Source organism: Orycteropus afer, unplaced genomic scaffold (genome assembly GCF_000298275.1).
Source record: "Orycteropus afer afer isolate SDZICR_OR568_19922 unplaced genomic scaffold, OryAfe1.0 scaffold00188, whole genome shotgun sequence".
Classification (NCBI taxonomy): Eukaryota; Metazoa; Chordata; class Mammalia; order Tubulidentata; family Orycteropodidae; genus Orycteropus; species Orycteropus afer.
In genome coordinates, this window is record NW_006921775.1 from 518,488 (window position 1) to 539,225 (window position 20,738).

The 20,738-nt window shown below is 37.7% G+C and overlaps 1 protein-coding gene across 1 annotated transcript in view; it reads left to right on the plus strand.

Moving 5' to 3' along the window:
* ARMC8 (armadillo repeat containing 8) overlaps positions 1-20,738 on the plus strand; it is a 138,572-nt gene that overhangs the window by 37,785 nt on the left and 80,049 nt on the right. Inside the window, exons 6-10 of the mRNA XM_007947497.1 lie at positions 5,885-5,965; positions 8,351-8,426; positions 8,518-8,608; positions 10,778-10,838; positions 13,607-13,807. Of these exons, the coding sequence (XP_007945688.1) occupies positions 5,885-5,965; positions 8,351-8,426; positions 8,518-8,608; positions 10,778-10,838; positions 13,607-13,807 (510 nt within the window). The remainder of the gene's footprint in view (positions 1-5,884; positions 5,966-8,350; positions 8,427-8,517; positions 8,609-10,777; positions 10,839-13,606; positions 13,808-20,738) is intronic.

Below are 20,738 nucleotides of genomic sequence, written 5' to 3' on the forward strand. Positions count from 1 at the left end.
ATGGGGTCACTATGAGTCGGAAATGACTCGATGGCACTTAACAACAACAACAACAACAACAACATCCCTCCAGAAAGATGCAACCATCCTTTTTTTTTTTTTTAATTGTAGTTTGGGTGAAAATTTACAGAGCAAATTGACTTTCCACACAGCAGTTCACATATACTTTGTCTCATTATATTGACTACAATTTACCACAATGCAACAGCTCCCCTCCCACTTCCTCCCGATTCTTACCTCTTCCCTGTGTCCATCCCTCCGTGCACTCCTGCCCCCTGAGCTGTCGCCCTGTGCATAAACAGCTCTTCTTTCTCCAATGATTATTCTCTGTAAGGACTGTATCTACTTCAGGTAAATGTTCAACTCCTAGGCCTGTCTTTTGTTTGGCTGGAAGCCACAGGGTGGGTTCAGTTCTAGACCTGAAGGGCCGCTAGGGGCCATAGTCTCAGTGGGTCCATCAGACTCTATCAGACCAGCAAACCTTGTCATCCCCCCCCCTTTTTTTTTTTCCCAAATGATTTTGAGTTTTGTTCCACATTGTTCTCCCACTCAATCCAGGATCTCCTACATAGATCCCCCTCTGAGTGGTTGACAGTGGTAGCCAGGCACCATCTAGTTTTCCTGGTCTCATAGTTGTATAGGCTGCGGATCTCATGGTGTACCAGTCACTAGGACTAATTGTTTCCATGAATCTTTGGTTTTCTTCCTTCTTCTTTGCTCTGGAAGAGGAGAGAGACCCATCGTTGCATCTAGATATCTGCTTGCAAGCTTTTAAGATCCCAGTCGCTAATTGCCAAAGTAGGAGGTGGAACAATGTTTTGTGTAGTATGTTATGCCAATTTAGCTTGATGTCCCCTGTGGCTATGGTCCTGAGCCCACAGGTTCAACAGCTTGGTCTCCACTGGGTAGCTGGCTGTGACCAAGAAGTGACTACACCCTTGTCCCTTGTCAGCTGTACTGTACACCTGTAACCCTGCTTTTGTAATACCTGAAAGTATTGGTATTCCCAGGGCATAGGTTTTAAGTATGCTGTCTGTCTTCACATCTCATCCTGCATCTGCCATTGTAAGTACCTTATTGGGTATGTGCTATGTGCTGGGCAGTGTTCTGAATGCTTTATTTGCATTGTCCCGTTTGAAACATAGGAGTCCCAATGCAGTGTAACACAACGCACTGCTGTCGAGTCGGATCTGACTCATAGTGACCCCTCCTTGGGTTTCTGAGGCGCAGTAAATTACTCAACTTTCCATCCAGGGAGTGGTTGGTGGGTTGGAACCGCCAGCCTTCTGGTTAGCAATCAAATGCTTTAGGCACTATGCCAGCAGAGCTCCCAGCCATAGGCATCCCAGACTTGGTCATTATAAGATAGTGGTGTACAGTGTAATAGAGGAGTAAGAAGACAGGTCTCCTAAGAATATGACTTACTTTTTTTTATAACCTAGCATAGTGCCTAAGGCACTTGACTGCTAACCAGAAGGCTGATGGTTCCAACCCACCAGCCACTGCCTGGAAGGAAGGTTGGGCAATCTACTTCCATAGTGATATTGCCTTGGCAACCCAAGGAGGGGTCGCTATGAGTCAGGGCCAACTCCACAGCACATAATAACAACAACAACAGTAACAAGTAATTAACTACAGGATAAATTGTGAAGATAAGCCTAAATCATTAGCCTCAGTGTGCATGTCCACATATTGAGGGTTTTGGTTTTTTTTTTTTGCCTTCCTTATAAATTGTTCATCCCCATTTAATCATCAGCTGAGTTTAGGAGAATGACTAAGTAGGCAGGGTGCTGTCTTGGCCCCTTACACCTCATTGTTGTTCCACCCCTGTCCACAGCCAATCCATTCTCCTGCCTGGGGGTGACCTAATACTAACAGATTCTTTTATGTTCTTCGAGAGAGTGTACACAGAAATATGCAAGTATGTTCTTTTCCTTTATTTTAACACAAATGTTACGATGCTGTAAATTCACATTGCCCTAAACCTTGTGTTTTCCTTTACAGTATATCACCGAGATCATTCATATCAATACATAGTTTTTTTCTTTCTTTTTTGACTGTCTTCCATTGCATGAATGGCCCACACTTTACTGGCACCTTATTGATGAACATTTAGATTGTTTCCTCTCTTTTGTTATTACAAATGTTACTTTAGTAAATATACGCACATGTTTTTCTTTTTAATATCTGGATCTTTTTTAGGAATACCCTTATTGATGAAGTTACATTTATAAATAATGGGGAAAAGATCAAACACAATGCAATGTTCTCTCTATATAATTGTTCCTTGCTGCTGACAAGACATCTTACTTTTTATCCCTCAAATTCTTTGCCCCAGAGGTTATGGAAATATTTGTTACAAAAGAAATCTTCTCTCCTCTCTGGGGTCATACATGTTGTTGTTGTTGTTATTTGCCCTCGAGTCGGCCCCGACTCATAGCGACCCCTCCTTGGGTTTCCGAGGCAGTATCACTACAGAAGTAGGATTGCCAAACTTTCCTTCCGAGGAGTGGCTGGTGGGTTTGAACCACCAGCCTTCTGGTTAGCAGTCAAGTGCCTTAGGCACTATGCTACCAGAGCTCCTGGGGTCATACATAGGATTGTGTAAAGATTGCAAGGAAGGAATTAGTGGTGGAGCCAACTGAAGAGAAGCTCTGGTTTGAGAGTTATTAGGTCTCTAGTCTTTCTCCATATCAACCTGCATGAAAATGTGGCTGGGGAGCCAGCTTCCACAATGTGAGAAGCATGTAAGCCCTTATTGCCTTAAACCTCAGAAGATAGTTTTCAGAAATCTGAGTAACTGTTTAAGAAGTGGCAATAATTTAGAGTTAAAATTCCAGTTAATATTACTACTAGCTTTTTTTTTTTTGTTTGCTCTTTAACAAATATTTCAAAGAATATAATTAACTTGTAACGCACATACTAATCTTTCTCCTTTTTCTGCCTCCCCTCCTTTGGGCATATAAATTTATTTAATATTAACCCCAAAACTCCCTGCCATTGAGTCAGTTCCGACTCGTAGCAACCCCTCACTGCATTTCCAAGGCTGTAAATCTTTATGGAAGCAGACTGCCCCATCTTTCTTCTGTGAAACAGCTGGTGGCTTTGAACCAGCAACCTTTAGGTTAGTAGCCAAATGCCTTAACCACTACACTACCAGAGTTCCTTAGTATTAACACCAGTAATGCAAATTAATAACTTAAAATCTTCTCCTATGTACTTTTAGCAAAGTGAGCCCCTGTGAATAAGTCTTAAAATTCTATTACAGAGCTTGCTTATTTATTTTAGGCCTACATTAAAAATAAACATAAAAATGAAAGGTTTTTACAATTAATGACAACTAAGAAGCAATCAGATCAGTTATTTTCAAGGGTACAAGTTATTAGTATATCATTAGAGAAGCTTATGTTGTATTTTAGGCCGTTGATACCGTCATATGGATATTGTTTATAAGTGATGTAATAATTTCTTGGGATAAGTTCCTGGGTTGTGCAAATGGTGAAGCACTTACTGCTAACTGAAAGGTTAGAGGTTTAAGTCCCCCCAGGAGTGCCTAGGAAGAAAGGCCTGGTGATCTACTTCCAAAAAGTCAGCCATTGAGAACCCTATGGAGCAGAGTTCTACTCTGACACACTCTGGGTCACCAAGACTGGGAATCCACTTAGTAGCAATTGGTAGTTATATTTCAGAACACTTGTATTTGGTTATTTATTTTAGTGGCAAATGCTAATTATCAGAATTTCTTTTAAGAAACCCTAGTCAAGGTGATTTTCTCTTATAACATTCTTCAAATCTGTCAGTGGCATGAATGTGGCTATAAATCCTTACAGTACCTTCAGTTTCTCTAATGTAAAAGAACTAGTGATTTAATGATTTCTTTATCTATGATTTCAGCAAAAGCAGCATTGAGACATTTCAGGTGACCAATCTTAAATGTGTTGAGAAGTTTCTGACGAGTAATCCTAAAAGCTATTTGGGTAACTGTTCAAGAGTGAGATTATTCAAATTTATGGTATTTTAACATAATTATTTGAGAGATAATTATACCTCCAGGGTTGACATTTCAGCCCTTTTGGGATTACTGTGGTGAAGACTAGTAGATGCTGTGCTCTTAGGAGCACTCAGCAATGGATGCTAAAAGATTTTTAATGAGGCCTAGAGTTGTGAGGCGTATCTCTCCTCTACCTACCTGCCAGGGATAACTATAAGTCATCATTTCATTGTTGAGAAATCTTGGACTCTGAGGTGTGAGCTCACTTTTATTAATGAATTACAAAAAACTTGTCATTTTCTCAAAGCCTTTCTTTACCCACATCAAAAGAGTAAGGGATTGTTTGGCAGGCCTGGTCCCATGAGTTGACTGACACACTGTCAGAGCAATTGAGAAATCTTAAAAATATGTTGACAAGAATCTTAAGTTCTAAATGTCTTAATAGAACTGATTATAGTGTGACAATCCACTAGGTTTTGGGAGCGGGCTTAAATGTTTAAATTATAATCAAGATACTTTTTTTAGAATCAAGTAATTTAATTTTCATTTAATAGGGAATCTGTTCTAAAGTAACATAGATCTGTAATCTCCCTGGTTTGGTATAAGAGTTCAGTTCTCTTTCCCTTCTTTCCTTACTTTGTGTTGTAAATGATGGGAAATGCGTCCTGAAACACTTATAGAATCATCAGAATATCACCAATTATTGTTTTCTATCAGAAGTTAGAAAATGTATAGAAATTGAATGAAATTGATGGAATTTTTGAAAGCATCTTCTAATAGTATATAAAATATTTAGAGCATTATTACTTATAAAATAGCAATATGACTGTTGTGATATTCAGAGGTATGAAAGTATGAATGTTTGTGTCCCCACTTCAAATGATGGATATTTTGATGACAGAAGGAATGAGCATCTGCACAATAGTTATGAAATGATGGATTGGGAAGGTTGGTTTGAGGGCTTTTCTATACCAGTCACTGGTTTTCCTCTGGTGATCCCAGACAGGTAACCTACCTTTCAGTTCTACATTTTTTTTCTTGTAAAGAATGGTAAGTATGAAATTACATACTTATCCTGACTTTAATTGGCTTTTATTAATGGAGTAGATGAAGTGGAATATAAAATGAATAAGACCTGTGTCAAATTAAAACCTTTGGTTTAGCCATTAGCTTCTGCCACTTTGAAGAGCTTCGTTAAATTGATTAGTAGAAAACAGAATTGATGAAAAATTCAAAATGCCATAATTTTCCTATCTCTTTTTACCTTCCTATTCCCAGAAGTAAAAAATTGAAAAGGAAAAAAAAGAAAAAAAAGAGAGAGAAATAATTATGAGAGAGAATTAGAAACCAAACTACACCATTCACTTCTCAGTAATGGAGTTTGTGTTTCTTACTATGGCATTACTCAACCTTCCGTGACGTGTCGATGTTGATTAGGTTCTGGCCCAGTTCCTCTGGCACTTAGTTTTAGAGTTCTTCCTGACTAGCTCACCTATCTTAATTTGTAGGAGTGACTTTGCCACTGTCACCTGCGGGTACAAGGTAAAGGTATGCACATGAAATGCAGAACCTGAAATGGCTCTGTTGCTATAGGTATGTGTCATTTAAGAACTGCCAAGGTCCTGTGCCAGCATAGCTTCTTGCTTCCTTTCTTATTTTGAGGAAGTTATGAGGGAATAGTTCTCAAGCTGGGATGAGGTAAGATAATGGCAGCCCTTTGTAGGACTGAAAACAGCATCTACCCTCCTTTTTTGCAGTATCTGGTAACATTGCTGTTTATGTAAGAAAAAAATAACTGAGAATTCTATATTGTGATGAATTTAAGTAAATATGGTTTAATTGGAATAGATCATTACTCCTCTTAATGTGTTACTGTATTCTCTTTTCTTACAGGGGCCAGATCATCAAACAATTTTATTTAACCATGGTGCAGTTCAGAATATTGCTCACCTACTAACCTCTGTTTCCTACAAAGTAAGATGTTAAACATTATGGCCAGATTTGTATACTTTGTTTTTGGGTTCTAAAAAGAAGCCCACATTTTTTATTGCTTCTTTGATTGGTGTGATCAAGAGCAGTATTTTCTCAGCTATATGTTATGAGATGTTGTTTTACCTATAGAATATTCTTTAAAAAAAAGAAGAAAGAAAGAAAGCTGCCCTTGAAATTCCATTTCTTTCACGATATAATAGGGTGTGAGTTGCTATTGATTTGACCCATGATCATTAATAGTACTTAAAGTCTTTCCTTGTTACATGCCAGTGCCACAGCTGCTACTTGAGGTAATGCATTGATATATATAGAAAAAGTGGCATGCTGTATCTGAAAGACTTTGGATCCGTATTTGAGACATTTATTTAGCCACAGTGACTCAAACATGTAACATATATTCACATACACATCAACACTTAACTTGTGTTCTGTTTTGTATTTTGAGTTAAAAAGTTTTCAGGCTTGTTCATTAAATTTTCTCTACTGTATTGGTAAGCAGCATTATGATATATTATCTGGCATTGAGTTAAAATTTTTGGCCATTCTTTGTTGACCATTTAGCAAGTTGTATTAAACTTGAGAGTTAAGACATTGTTCTTATTGTGTCACATTAGAACTGGATATGCCAAGAGTTCCAGGAGAGCAGAAATGCACTGATTTTGGTCTTCTATCCACATGCATTGATCCTAGTCTACTCTTTTGGTCTTTGGTTTTATTGCAGGCTAACGCCTGCAAATGTGTATGTTCTCTCTATACTTCAGACTTCCGAAGTCAGTCTTGGTGAAGAGTTCACAAGGATAGGCATGGAGGATGGAGCCAGCTTGAGAGTAGCTAGAGGCAGGGGAAGTGCAAGAAGGGCAAGGAGGCCACATGTTCTGACCTCCTCTAATCCCACAAGAGGAAGACAGGATTACCAGCAGTAACCCAAGGCCTATTACTGCAAGGCCAGACATGCTGCCTCCCTCCAGCCCTTTCACCAACCATTCCTCCCAAAGCACCCACCACCTCTCTCCTGGGTTTGATAATTCGCTGCAGTGGTCACACAGAGCTCACACACTATGGGGTTTATTAGGGAAGCACCACAGGCTACAATTCAAGTTCCGAAAAAAATGCTCAGTCTCTCTCCCAGCCCACCATCCCTCAGCCAACAGTCTCTCACAGTCTCTTTCCCAGCAGTGCTGGTCCCTCGGTGTCTTAACTCAGCAACACGTGTCTCTTGTGTCTCTTTCCCAGCAGCACGTGTCTCTTTCAGCAGCACGTCTTCCTCAACCAGCAGTCAGAGAGAGTTCTGCCTCTAGGCCTCCTTTTGAGCCCGACAGGGTGGTCAAACTAGCCAATCATAGCATCAGAACTCTAAGCACCTGAGAGAGAGTGGGCACCTCCCAGAACATTGTTTTGTGCCACTCCCAACAGAAATCTCCAGATGGACAATTTCAGCAATCAGGAGCTCCTCAGTTGCTCCTAGTAAATCCCATCTTGGAGTTTACAAAGACTTATGGGTAGAAAAGCCACACTAAGTAATTTACTACACCACAGGAAGAAAATAAACACTGAGGGCTGTTTCATTCATCTGCTCTGCCCAAGCAGAGACTGACATCAGTAGCACTTGTATGTCTAGAAACAGTTGTTGGGAATGTTTTTTATTGCTCCTCTCCTACTTTCTTTTCTAGCTTCATTAATTCTACCTGCTCTTCCTCCGTTTCTTTCTCTTCTTTTCCTCACTGGCCTTCCATATCTACCATAACAAATTTAAAAACTTAAAAATTATGGAAGGAGAAGTGTCTGCTAACATTGCTGTTTTGCCAAGGCTGGTCCACTGTCAGTGTCATTAACATGCTCCTGGTTCTCCCTGTGGGCACATGCTAGTGTGTAAAGCAATGCCCAGGTGAGGGACAGGGCTTCTTCATACCCCAGTATCTTTTCTGCCAACCTCAGATTCCACATAAGAGCATCATATATTGACTCAGTCTTGGAAATGAGGACTAGATCATCTAATGAGAACTGATTTCTGACAAAAAATAAGAGCTCTCATAGGAGCCTTTATATTACTGACATGATATTTTGTTCAGTGTTGTTCTTTTAACTTTGGGGATTTATCTAGTTTCATTTTAATTGTTCACTTCTCCCTTACTATTTTTTTTCTGTTACTTCAAAATTAACTTTCACTTTTTATAATTAATTTTAACCCTTACTGTACTCTTCATATATACAAATATTATTTTTATTTCTTTGAGGCCTTCTGTTAGTATTTTAATCATGTTTAATGTTTAATTATTTCTTCAGAAGAAGAGTTTAGATTCTTAAAGGTTAAAATTCTATTTGAAAAATTAACATAAATGCATTTTTTATTTCTGTTTATTTTTACAGGTTCGAATGCAAGCACTGAAATGCTTCTCTGTTTTAGCTTTTGAAAATCCCCAGGTATCGATGACCCTGGTCAATGGTAGGCTGGAACTTTTAGTTGAACCTACATGATTTAATTTATGAACTTTGTACATTAAAGAATTTCCTTAATTCTTGTTATTTGTGTTTAGTTTTAGTTGATGGAGAATTGTTACCACAGATTTTTGTGAAGATGTTACAGAGGGATAAGCCTATTGAGATGCAGCTTACATCAGCAAAATGGTAAAAGTCGAGATGATGGGAAGAAAAGACAGTGCCTTATCAATACCGTAGAGTACTTTTGGAAAGCCTAATTAGCTGAGTTTCAATTGGCAACTTGTTTGGGATTTTGAAATCTGACAGTCTTGGGAATGTCTCACACTTTCTTAAATGGATGTGAGCATTTTACTCAGTTTACTATTAGTCATATGCAGACAGGAGCTATCAGTATAACATCCCAAACTACTGAAAATTAATACTTTCTCAATTTAATTCTCTTTGTATATTAGTTGACATAATACACAATTAGATTTCAGTAACACATATACTAAGTATTAAGCCTGGGAAACATAAAAGCATGGAGTAAAGTTGAAGTTGATTTCCAAGCATGGTTTCAGAGCTTGTGCTTGCTCATGTAGAAGAACAAAACAGAAAACCTGCAGAGAAGTGTGATCATTATATAATGGTTATGCTCTTTTTAGTTCTTATTAACACAGTTCTTGGCTCATCTGAGTACTGGATACGTGATCATTCTGTAGTTATTATCTTCAACAAATGTATTGAACGTCCGTGTGTTGCAGAGGGTTCTAAGCTAAGTGAAATGTTTAGTATCAGTATTTAAGAACCTATGGCTCTCTAATGTTTAGATGAGATATTTTTAATGAATTATTCATGCATTCATTGCTTGTTTGTTATATATTTTATTTGTATTTTTTGTCTTCAGAACTGAGCATTTACCTTGCTAGTACTATTCTCATGTAAATGGTTTTAAAAACAATGTGATAACAAGCTTCAAGATATTGATAACAGCTACACAGAATCCTTTAAAATATTGTTGTTGTTGTTGTTATGTGCCGTCAAGTCGGACCCGACTCATAGTGACCCCACCTTGAGTTTCCAAGGCAGTATCACTACGGAAGTAGATTGCCCCATCTTCCTTCCGAGGAGTGGCTGGTGGGTTTGAACCCCCAGCCTTCTGGTTAGCAGTCAAGTGCCTTAGGCACTATGCTACCAGAGTCATGCTGATTTTCTTATAGCTGTCTGTAGAATCCAAAATGGAGTGTTTAGTGTTTTGTTTTTTTTTTAATTTTTGTGATTTGAATGAAAGTTTACAGAGCAAATTTATCTTCCACACAGCAGTTCACATACACTTTGTCTCATGACATTGAGTGTAGTCTCCCACAATGCAACAGCTCCCCTCCCACTTCCTCCACATAGCCATCTCTTCCATGTGTTCTTACCTCCCATGACTTGTGCCCCCCACACAGCCCTTCTATTCTCCCATGATTGATCTCTCCAAGGAGTGTATCTACCTAATGTAAACGTTCAGCTCCTATGCCTGTCTTTTGTTTGGCTGGAAGCCACAGGAATGGATTCAGTTTCAGACCAGAAGGGGCAGGTAGGGGCTATAGGCTCAGGGATTCCACCAAGCTCTATCAAACCAACAAACCTGGTCCTTTTTTTTTTTTAAGAATGATTTTGAGTTTTGTTCCACATTGTTCTCCCACTCTATCCAGGATCTCCTACATAGGAGTGTTTAGTTTTTCTCTACCAGCTTACTAACAAATCTAATTAAAAAAGGAAATACATTAAATTTCTGAGGTCCTAAATGTTTGGTGCCAGACTAGGGAGTACAAATTGATTTTATTCTTATTCAAAGCAAGATATAATTGTGAAGATAAATTATTCTTCAATATAACCAAATCATTGCTTTATCTCCAAAGCTACTGATGGTAATTTCTGAATAGTTAGTTAATTTCTGATAGGTAAGTGGTATAAGTTAAATGCTTTGTCTCTGACACTTTTATTACTGCTACTGGAGTTGGAGTAGCCCAACCTAAATTCACTTAAAATTTTATACTCTGTTAACCATGTATTTTATTTTTAAGGATTCTTTTCTTATTTTTTGTTATGGAAATTTTCAAACATAAACATATAGAGGAAAGTAGAAAGAACCTCCATGTGCACAGTACCTAGCTTAAGAATTTATCACCTCATTAGGACATTGACTTTTAAAAAAAAAATTTTAATATCTGGCTCATTGTCTATATATATCAACTAGTTCTCTTTGCTTAAATCTCAGATGAGAGAATTTCAAAACTTTCTCCCTCAAGAGAATGATCATACTTTTTTTTTTTTTTGCATAATATCTTAAAGGTAAACAAAAACTTATTTTTTGCCATCTTATTCCAGTTTAACTTATATGTGTAGAGCTGGAGCAATTCGGACAGATGACAACTGTATTGTATTAAAGGTAAGCTAATTAATTCTCTAACAAATACATTGTAAAAATTATCCTATCTCATAAGTGATAAATGTAGATATTGATATTGCTGTTTCTTTTTTACACATTAATCAGTGTGGTATGTGTGCATGACAAAATACTATTAAAACCAACATACTTTCTTTTTACTGGGATGCCTGCCATATAGTTTTTAAAAATTGGTTTTAGATATGTTTTGAAAGTCAAAGTGAAATAATCCTTTCCTTATTGCAGGTTTCCAGTTTTTATAGTAGTTGGGAGAATGTAGAATTTGCAAAAGTATGTAAACTTCAGGTGAAAATACTATATTTAATCTTTAATTTTCATTCAGTTTGCAATACATGTTACAGGCAATCAGTTTGCTAATTGTGCTGAAACTTTGTTATCACTCACATGTCAGGTAATCAAAAGGCATAATGAGAGATAAGTAAATGACACATGGAAGCATGCATCCTCAACATGGTTTGTCAAATGCAACTAGAATACAGAAACAGCTGGAAAAGAAACCAGTTCCAACAGTCATAAGACCTAGATTCTGGTCTTAGCACTCCCACCACTGATTCTCTTGATAACCTTTGGCACACTGAGACTCCTAATGAAAATGATAGCAATTATTCCTGCCTAACTATCCCAAAGGGTTATTGTGAAGATGATGGTATATTGTTGTTGCTGTTATGTGCCGTTGAGCCGGCCCTGACTCATAGAGACCCCTCCTTGGGTTTCCGAGGCGGTATCACTGCAGAAGTGGATTGCCCAACCTTCCTTCTGAGGAGTGGCTGGTGGATTTGAACCTCCAGCCTTCTGGTTAGCAGTCAAATGCTTTAGGCACTGAAATTTCTTATTAGCCATACAGAACAAAAGAAGTATAAGCAAACTGATTATATGTTATTTTATGAATGTGAAATCTCTAGTTATCATTGTTCAAAAGGTGAAACCAAGGATAAAAGAGCCTCAAGAAGACTACTGTTTGTTTTAGTCTTTGGTGAAGAGCCCATTAATACAGCGAGATCTAAACCAAAACCAAACTCATTGTCATCAAGTTGATTTTGACTCATAGTGACTATGTAGGATAGAATAGAACTATCCCATAGAGTTTCTAGTGCTGTAAATCTTTATGGAAGCAAACTGTCTAATGTTTCTCTCTTAGAGTGACTGGTGGGTTCAAACCACCTACCTTTTGGTTAGCAGCCAAATGCCTTAATCACTATGCCACCAGAACTACTTTAATAAGATGACTCCTAAATAGACAACCCTGCATAGAATGCTAAGGATTTCCATACAAATTACCTTGGTTTATTTACTTAACTTCTCTAACCCTTCTTTCCTTCTTCATTAGTAAATTAAGTTAATCGTATCTTCCTCATGGAGTTGTGAACATTAAATTCAATAATCCATGTAGAGTGTGGTATTGATAAATTAGTAACTGTTCAAAGAAAAATAGGAATATATCTTCCCCTCATGAGCCTAGGATTGAGTTGTAGAGTCTGAACTAATGTGTAGGAAATCAATAGTGAACAATAAAGCACTGAATTCTGTGGTAAAACTATAATAACCAAACCAAACCAAACACACTGCCGTGGAGTCGGATTGGACTCATAGTGACCCTTCCTTGGGTTTCCGAGGCCATATTACTATGAAGTAGATTGCCCAGCCTTCCTTCCAAAAGTTGGAATAGGAACTTAGAAAACAGAAGAGTGGGGTTCACTGGTGTAGTTGAGGAGGGTGCCTTCCAATTTATACTTCTGCGTTGTATTTTAAAGCAGATTAATCAGCCATAGATTAATGTTTTTATTGAGAACCTAATGTAGATAAAGGATCCCTGGTGATGCAGTGGTTAAGTGCTTGGCTGCTAACCAAAAAGTTGTCGGTTTGAACCCAGCAGCCACTTTGTGGGAGAGAGATATGGCAGTCTGTTTCCATAAAGATTAGACTCCCCTCCCCCCAAAAAAAAACAAACCAACCACCAAACCCATTGCTATCAAGTCAGTTCTAATTCGTAGCGACCCTTAAGACCAGCCTGTGCTATAGAGTTGGTATGAGTCACAATGACTCAATGGCAGTGGGTTTGGTTTGGTTTAGTGTAGATAAATCATCAAGACCAGTAGGTAAGACTGTTGAAGGACTGCAGAAAATTTGAATTAGTTGATACCACAGTCATTCTAAGAAGTCCTTGGGAAAACCTAGGAACTGTGATTGCTGCAATTCACTTGCCTTACAGGAGAACTGGTAGGATCTGAGTAATGTTAAGAGCACTGAATTTTAAAACCTTTGTTTTGTTTTTGCAACTGTAGATACTCCTCTGCAAACCAAAAATAAAACAGTCATCACAGCCATATTATTGAGGAAAAATAGCATAGTTTTTCTAAAACAGAATAATTTCTGATTAAACTACTAGATCTCTTTTAGGCAAATAAATGCATAGATGGGGCAGAACCATCAGACATAAATTATTAGAGATTCTTAAATATCTTTTACAAAGTTGTACAATAAATCTTCAGTCTTACTGATCACAAAAGCCTAATTAGAGATTATTAATGTAGTTTGAATGTATGATTAACATTTACTATAGCAGTACAAAAAATGATTAATATGCACTGAATTTTGTTTGCTTTTGCATTCCAAAAAACCTTTTATTATTCTTGGAAAGTCATTAAGGGAAACACTAACCATAAACAAACGAACAATTGAGTTGATTCAGTCTCTCCATCTTGTCTTTTGCCTTTACTGAAAAGCAAATAATTAATCTCATTACCTTTCAGACATTGCCTTGTTTGGTTCGAATGTGCAGTAAGGAAAGATTACTGGAGGAGAGAGTTGAAGGAGCTGAGACACTTGCATATTTGATTGAGCCAGATGTTGAGCTACAGAGAATCGCTAGCATAACTGATCACCTCATCGCCATGCTTGCTGATTATTTCAAATATCCCAGCTCTGTGAGTGCCATCACTGATATTAAAAGGGTATGTTCTCTTTTTCCCTTTCAGCAGCTTGAGAGAGATTCTTTCAAAATTTTTCTTACCGCTCCCAGCTTTGAAACAATTGATAATAATAGTTAATACCGTTTTAACTAAAGGAATCTGTTTCCTTTATAATGTGAATTATATTGCTTCAGGAGTTTTAAAATCTAATTTGTTTAATGTTTATTATCGGAAATTTTTTCACTAAGAAGAAAATTGCATCCCTAACTCTCCACTAAAATCTCAAACTAGTGGAGTCTCTAAGCTGGGCATTGACATTTTATTAACATCACCTGATCCTATTTGAGGTCACAGAATCATCTCTGTTGCTATCTTTTCTAATTCATTAGGTCAAGTGTAATCTTTTGTTACCAGCATCTGAGTGACCTTCTTTTACTCTCTAATGTAGACAGTCTTTTTTCCTAACTTTTGCTGTCTTCTCTTTCCTTTTCTTCACTTATATGCTATGCTTTGGGCCTGCTAGTGGTAGCTGAGTACCATTTCACCTCTAGTTTGGGACACTCGAGGACTGAATTTTGCTAAATTTTTCTCAAAAGATAAGTTCCTTAGACTAAATAGATATTCCTTTTGACATTTTGCTTTTCAGCCTGTTTGTCAGATCCATTTCTCTAAGCATAAGAGGTACATTCTGTAAGTTTTTTTAAATAGCCCATGGTTGGAAAAGCATTGCCTCTTAATTAGTAGCAAGTGCAGTTGCTGCTCTTTCATATTACTTGGTTCCACAATCAACACCAATGGAAGCAACAGTCAAGAAATCAGATGACATGTTGCACTGGGTAAATCTGCTGCAAAAGACCTCTTTCAAGTGCTGAAGAGCAAAGATGTCTCTTTGAAAACTAAAGTGGGCCTAACTCAAGCCATGGTGTTTTCATTCGCCTCAAATGCAACTGAAAGCTGGACAGTGATGCTTTTGAGTTATGGTGTTGGTGAAGAATACTGGAAGTACTACGGACTGCCAGAACAACAAACAAATCTGTTGTGGAAGAAATGCAACTGCCATGCTCCTTGGAAGTGAGACTGGCCAGACTTTGTCTCACCTACTTTGGTCATGTTGTCAGAAGGGATCATTCCCTGAAAAAGTATATCATTTTTGGTAAATTGGAGGGAGGGAGCTCTGGTAGCATGGTGCCTAAGGCACTTGACTGCTAACCAAAAGACTGGCGGTTGACACCCACCAGCTACTCCTTGGAAGGAAGGTTGGGCAATCTACTTCCGTAGTGATACTGCCTCGGAAACCCAAGGAGGGGTCGCTATGAGTCGTGTCCGATCGATGGCACATAACAACAACAAAGTGGAGGGACAGCGAAAAAAGGAAAGACCATCAACAAGATAAATTGACACAGTGGCTGCAGTAATGGGCTCAAGTATAACAAGGTTGTGAGGTTGGTGCAGGACCAGGCAGTGTTTTGTTCTGTTGTATGTTGGATTGCTATGAGTTGGAGCCAACTCAATGACACCTACCAACAGTTGCAGCTCTGGTACAAGGAACTCTGGTGGTAGTGTTTAAGGCATTTGGCTGCTAACCAAAAGGTCAATGGTTGGAACCCATCAGCCACTCTACAGAAGATAGATGAGGCAGTCTGCTTCAGTAATGATTTACAGTCTTGGAAACCCAATGGAGGCCATCACAATGAGCTGGAATTGACTTGATGGCAATTAGTTTGGTTTTGAATTTTTACATTTGCAGCAGTGCATAGCCAGGAACTGCCAGAAATTCAAGCTGGATTCAGAAGAGGATGTAGGGTGAGCAGTATCATTGCTGATGTCAGATGGATCTTGGCTGAAAGCAGAAAATACCAGAAAGATGTTTACCTATGTTTTATTAACTATGCAGAGGCATTCAGTTGTGTGGATCAAAACAAATTATGGATAATATTGCAAAGAATAGAAATTCCAGAAAGAGGATACTGCATGGTTTAAAATCAAGAGAAGTGTGTATCAGCATTGTATCCTTTCACTGTTCTTATTCAGTGTGTATGCTGAGCATATGGTCCAAGAAGCTGGACTATATGAAGAAGAGCATGGCATCAGGATTGTACGAAGACTCATTAACAACCTGTGATATGCAGATCACACAGGCTTTCTTGGTGAAAGTGAAGAGGACTGAAAGTACTTACCGATAAAGGCCAGAAACTACAGCCTTCAGTATGGATTACATTTCAACATAAATAAAACAAAAATCTTCACAAATCGACCAACAAATAACATTGTGATAAACAGAAAATTTGAAGTAGTCAAGATTTCATTTTACTTGGATCAACAATCAATGCCTGTGGAAGCAGCAGTCAAGAAATGAAATGATGTATTGCATTGGGCAGATCTGCTAAAAAAGAAATCTTTAAAATTTTAAAAAGTGAAGTTGTTGCTTTAAGGACTAAGATATGCCTGACCCAAGGCATGATATTTTCAATAGCCTCATATGCATGTGAAAGCTGGACAGTGAATGAGGAAGACCGAAGAAGAATTGATGCATTTGAATTATGGTGTTGGCGAAGAATAATGAACACACCATGGACTGCCAGAAGAATATTCTTGGAAGCAAGGATGACAAGACTTCATCTTATGTACCTTGAACATGTTACCAAGAGAGACCAGTCCCTGGAGAAGGACATCATGCTTGGTAGAGGGTAAGCAAAAAAGAGGAAGATCGTCAACAAGATGGATTGACGCAGTGGCTGCAATAATGGGCTTAAACATGGCAATGATTGTGAGGATGGCACAGGAGTGGACAGTGCTTCATTCTGTTGTACATAGGGTCACTATGAGTTAGAATCAGCTCAGTGGCACCTAATAACTATTTTGTGAATAAAGCTATATTTTTTACAGTGTTGTTGTTTTTTATTTTTTAAATAATTGTTCTCTCAATTTTCCCTATTCTGCATCGTAACTCTCAGCTCCCTCAACGAGCGGCCAACTGTTCATTTGGCATTTAATATTGAAAAGGAAGCTATTAGAGTTGTGATTTTTCTCTGTCAAAGGGAGGGCCCAGAATAATCTTCATTGGCATTTGCATTAATAAGGTACACTGCCCTCTGTGTATTACAGTTATGCGTCTGCCCATCCTTCAGTAGTGTTTTTCCCATATAGTGATAGGGAACGTCGAAACAGATGCACTCTTTTGCCTGTTTTTCCTCTGGCCACTTGTTCACCCTGGCACTGACTGTATCACAGTGGTATAAAGATAGATGAATAAGCCCTAAATGACCTTATGGATACCCTGAGTTGACCGCCCTAGGAAGGCAAGTGAGACAGTTTGATAGACATTAGAATGAGGAAACAAAGTTTTAAAAATGTCTGCCTGTGGGTGTGCAAATCATTTTACTATGATGTAGAACCTCCTTCTGTTAGCTTTTTTTGTTTTTAACGGTATTTTTTTCCTTCTGTTAGCTTTTTCCATTTCATTTCCATCACAGTAAAACTGAGTTGGAAATAATTCTTAAAATATAAACTCCTAATGAAACATTTGAGTATCAATTTGTTTTGTCATCTTTAATTTTGATGATGAATTATCTAATGGTTTCTGACCATAAGCCTACAGATACTAGATTCATAGAGAAATTTCTCACATATTGATAGACCATTGTGTGATTTTTAAGGTATGTTAGTTCAAGTCAGTATTCTAATATATGTTATGACCAATAATTAGTTAAGACTTTAGAAATAGCTATTTTAGAACTTACATATCAAAATGAGTATTATGTATTGGAAAATTCCTCCTATAATCCATCAGTGCCTGCTGTGATCCAAAAAGTTTAGACCTACTCTTAATAATTGCCTTTAGAGCCATCACAAGTCAGTTTTAGCTATTTTACTGTGCTTTTTCTTTACCTTAAATTATAATTACCCAATTGGATTTCCTCATCTTGATAGACCACTGCCATGGTTTTCTAGCAGATAGGCCATTTAGATAGTTTCATAAAGGGGCCTCAGATTATTGTAAACAGCATTTACATCATTGGATAAGAATGAACATTTCTCAGGTAACTCCTATGGAGAAAGTGATATTCATTTAGATGAATAAGTTATAAAATTACTTACATTGTTGAAAATATACATTGTATGTTTTCTGGTTCAAGGTTATTAAAAATGTCTTGAACATACTTCTGTTTTATTTTTATGGTAGTTTGGTGATATGGTCAGGTTTATGGAAGAATTGATAACTTAAAAAGCCAGTTGTGTATTGATGAATTTCACTCCTACAAAATTAAAATTTTCCAAACTATGAAAGACAGACCAAAAAAAAAAAAAAAGCCAGTTATGCATGTGAAAGAACAGTATTAATTGTTTTATACCAGTAAGTAGTTTTAATAATTTTCTAAGAAAAAGAAAAGAAAGAAAAATAAAACACTGGAACATAAATCTCAGATAAAGTTCAGTAGTTAGTAATGATTATCATGGTACATTGTTTATTAAGGTTTTTCACAAAAGGTGCCCTATTTTCAAAGCTTTAATTGCTGAATTAGGCTGGCAGTACTCTTCCTCTCACCATTGTTGGGGTATAATTTACTTGAATCAAATGAATGCGTCATAAGGGTACAGTTTGATGAGCTCTAACAAATGCATTGACTCATGTAACCATTACCATCAATTCTGAGTATTCCCTCAGGCTCCTTTCTAGCCAATCCCTGCTCCACTCCCATCATTGTTCTATTTGCCTTTTCTTGAATTTCATGTAAATGGACTCAACAGTATGTACTCTTGTGTCAGGATGCATTCACATAATTCTTTTGTGATTTCTCCACATTGCATGTATCAGTGTTTATTCCTTTTTATTTCAGAGTCACATTCCATTATGTGAATACACTACAATTTTTAAAAATTCATCAATTGGCTATGTTTTTCTTAATACAATTTTGGATTCTTCATGGGAGTATTATGTCCTCAAAAATTTGGCCTCCATTAAATTATAAGTATTCATAATTGTGAGTTTTCATATATTTCTTGTCATCTCCTGAGTATTTTAGTATAATCTAAGTGAAGCTGTCAGGATATCTTAGTTGTCTGGCTTTGCTTCTTGTATTCTGCAGCTAAAATATTGTTATGTCCTCTAGATGAATTGATCCTTTTATTATTATAAAATGTCCTTTTTCTTTTATACCTGATGAGAATCCTTGTTCTGAATTTGACTTCTACTGATAGTATTACGTCCATGCTAGGAGCCCTGGTGGTGTGGTGGTTAAGCGTTCGTCTGTCTGCTAACCAAAAGGTCAGTGAGCAGTCTGCTGCTGAAATGATTACAGCCTTGAAAACCCTTTGAGGCAGTTCTGCTCTGTCCTATATGGTTGCTGTGAGTTGGAATGGACTTCATGACAGCGTTTTTTTTTTTTTTTGTAAACAATAAAGGTATTTATTGGCTTATGTAAGTAAAACATCTTAGGGAGCTCTGGTAGTGTAGTGTCTAAGGCATTTGACTGCTAACCAGAAGGCTGGCGGTTCAAACCCACCAGCCACTCCTCAGAAGGAAGATGGGGCAATCTACTTCGTAGTGATACTACCTCAGAAACCCAAGGGGGGTCGCTATGAGTCGGGTCTGACTAGATGGCATATAACAACAACAAGTAAAACATCTTATTACTTGGGTGGAGATCAGGAGAAGTGTCAGGGCTCCAGTTGCATTCTTCTTTTTCTTTTTTTTTAATACTCTTTCTAATGCTTGATTTCAGCTTTATTTCAATCTGGCTTCCCATATAGTTGTAATATGCCTGCTAGAGCAAATGAGGCCACATGTTTCTTGATCACATCCAGGGGGAGTTAAACTTTGAAACACATTCAGTTATGTCCTCAAGTACTATTTCATTACAATTACTTAGAGAATATTATAATTTCTAAGGACCCCAGATAGAAGTCAGTGGGTTCCTAAACTTGTCATATTGTCAAGAACACCTATGGAACTCTAAAAAGTATATGAATTCTAAGAACAGATTAGTCCATATCCACTATCTATAATTTTCTCCCCTCCAGTTCTCTCTCAAATCCATGCCATTGAGGCATTTGTTCCCACCTTTTGCAGAAATATCTTTTGTCAGGATCACTGATGACCTTTATGCTGTTAAATCTAATGATTAATTCTTAGCTCCTGTCTTATGTGAGTGATCAACAGCATTGAACACAGTGTATCCTGCTTTCTTTCATGAGAGACTACATTTGGCTTCTGAGATGACCACATTCTCTTGCTTTCTTTCCTACCTTGCTGACCTCTATTTGTCTCCTTGGTAATCCCATGTTTGTTCCATGACTTCTTTTAATCTCTGTCTACACTATTCCTTGGTGACCTCATCCTGTCTTAATAGCTTTTAATAATACTGTCTATATGTTGACAACTTCCAATTTATGGATCCATCTGGACCACTACCGTAAATTCCGGGCACATATCTAACTGCTTATTTCACACATTCACCTGGCTGTCTAATAGTCACCTCAGACCTAACATGTCCAAAATATGATGGCAGCGGTTTTTATGTCCATGCCAGCTTTCTTTTTTTAAAATTGTGGTTTGGATAAAGTTTACAGAGCAGATTAGTTTTCCCTTCAGCAACTCATAGACATTTTGTTTCATAACATTAGTTGCAATACTTTGAATGTAACAGCATATATGCGCCTTCCACCTTGGGTTCCCTACATCCATTTATCCTTCTTTCTTGCCCCTTCCCCTTCTGAGCTTTGTTTTTTGGGAAATACTGCTATTCTGGTCTTGCATGGCTAATTGTTCTGAGGAGTATATTCTTCACAAGTGCTAAATATTCACTTTATAGGCCTATCTTTTGTTTGGCTGAAAAGTGGTCACCTGGGGTGGGTTCAGTTCCGAGTTTGAAAGGTGTCTAAACGCCACAGTTTTAGGGGTTCTCCCAGTCTGAATCAGACCATGTTGTTGTTGTTGTTAAGTGCTGTCGAGTCGTTTCCGACTCATAGCGAC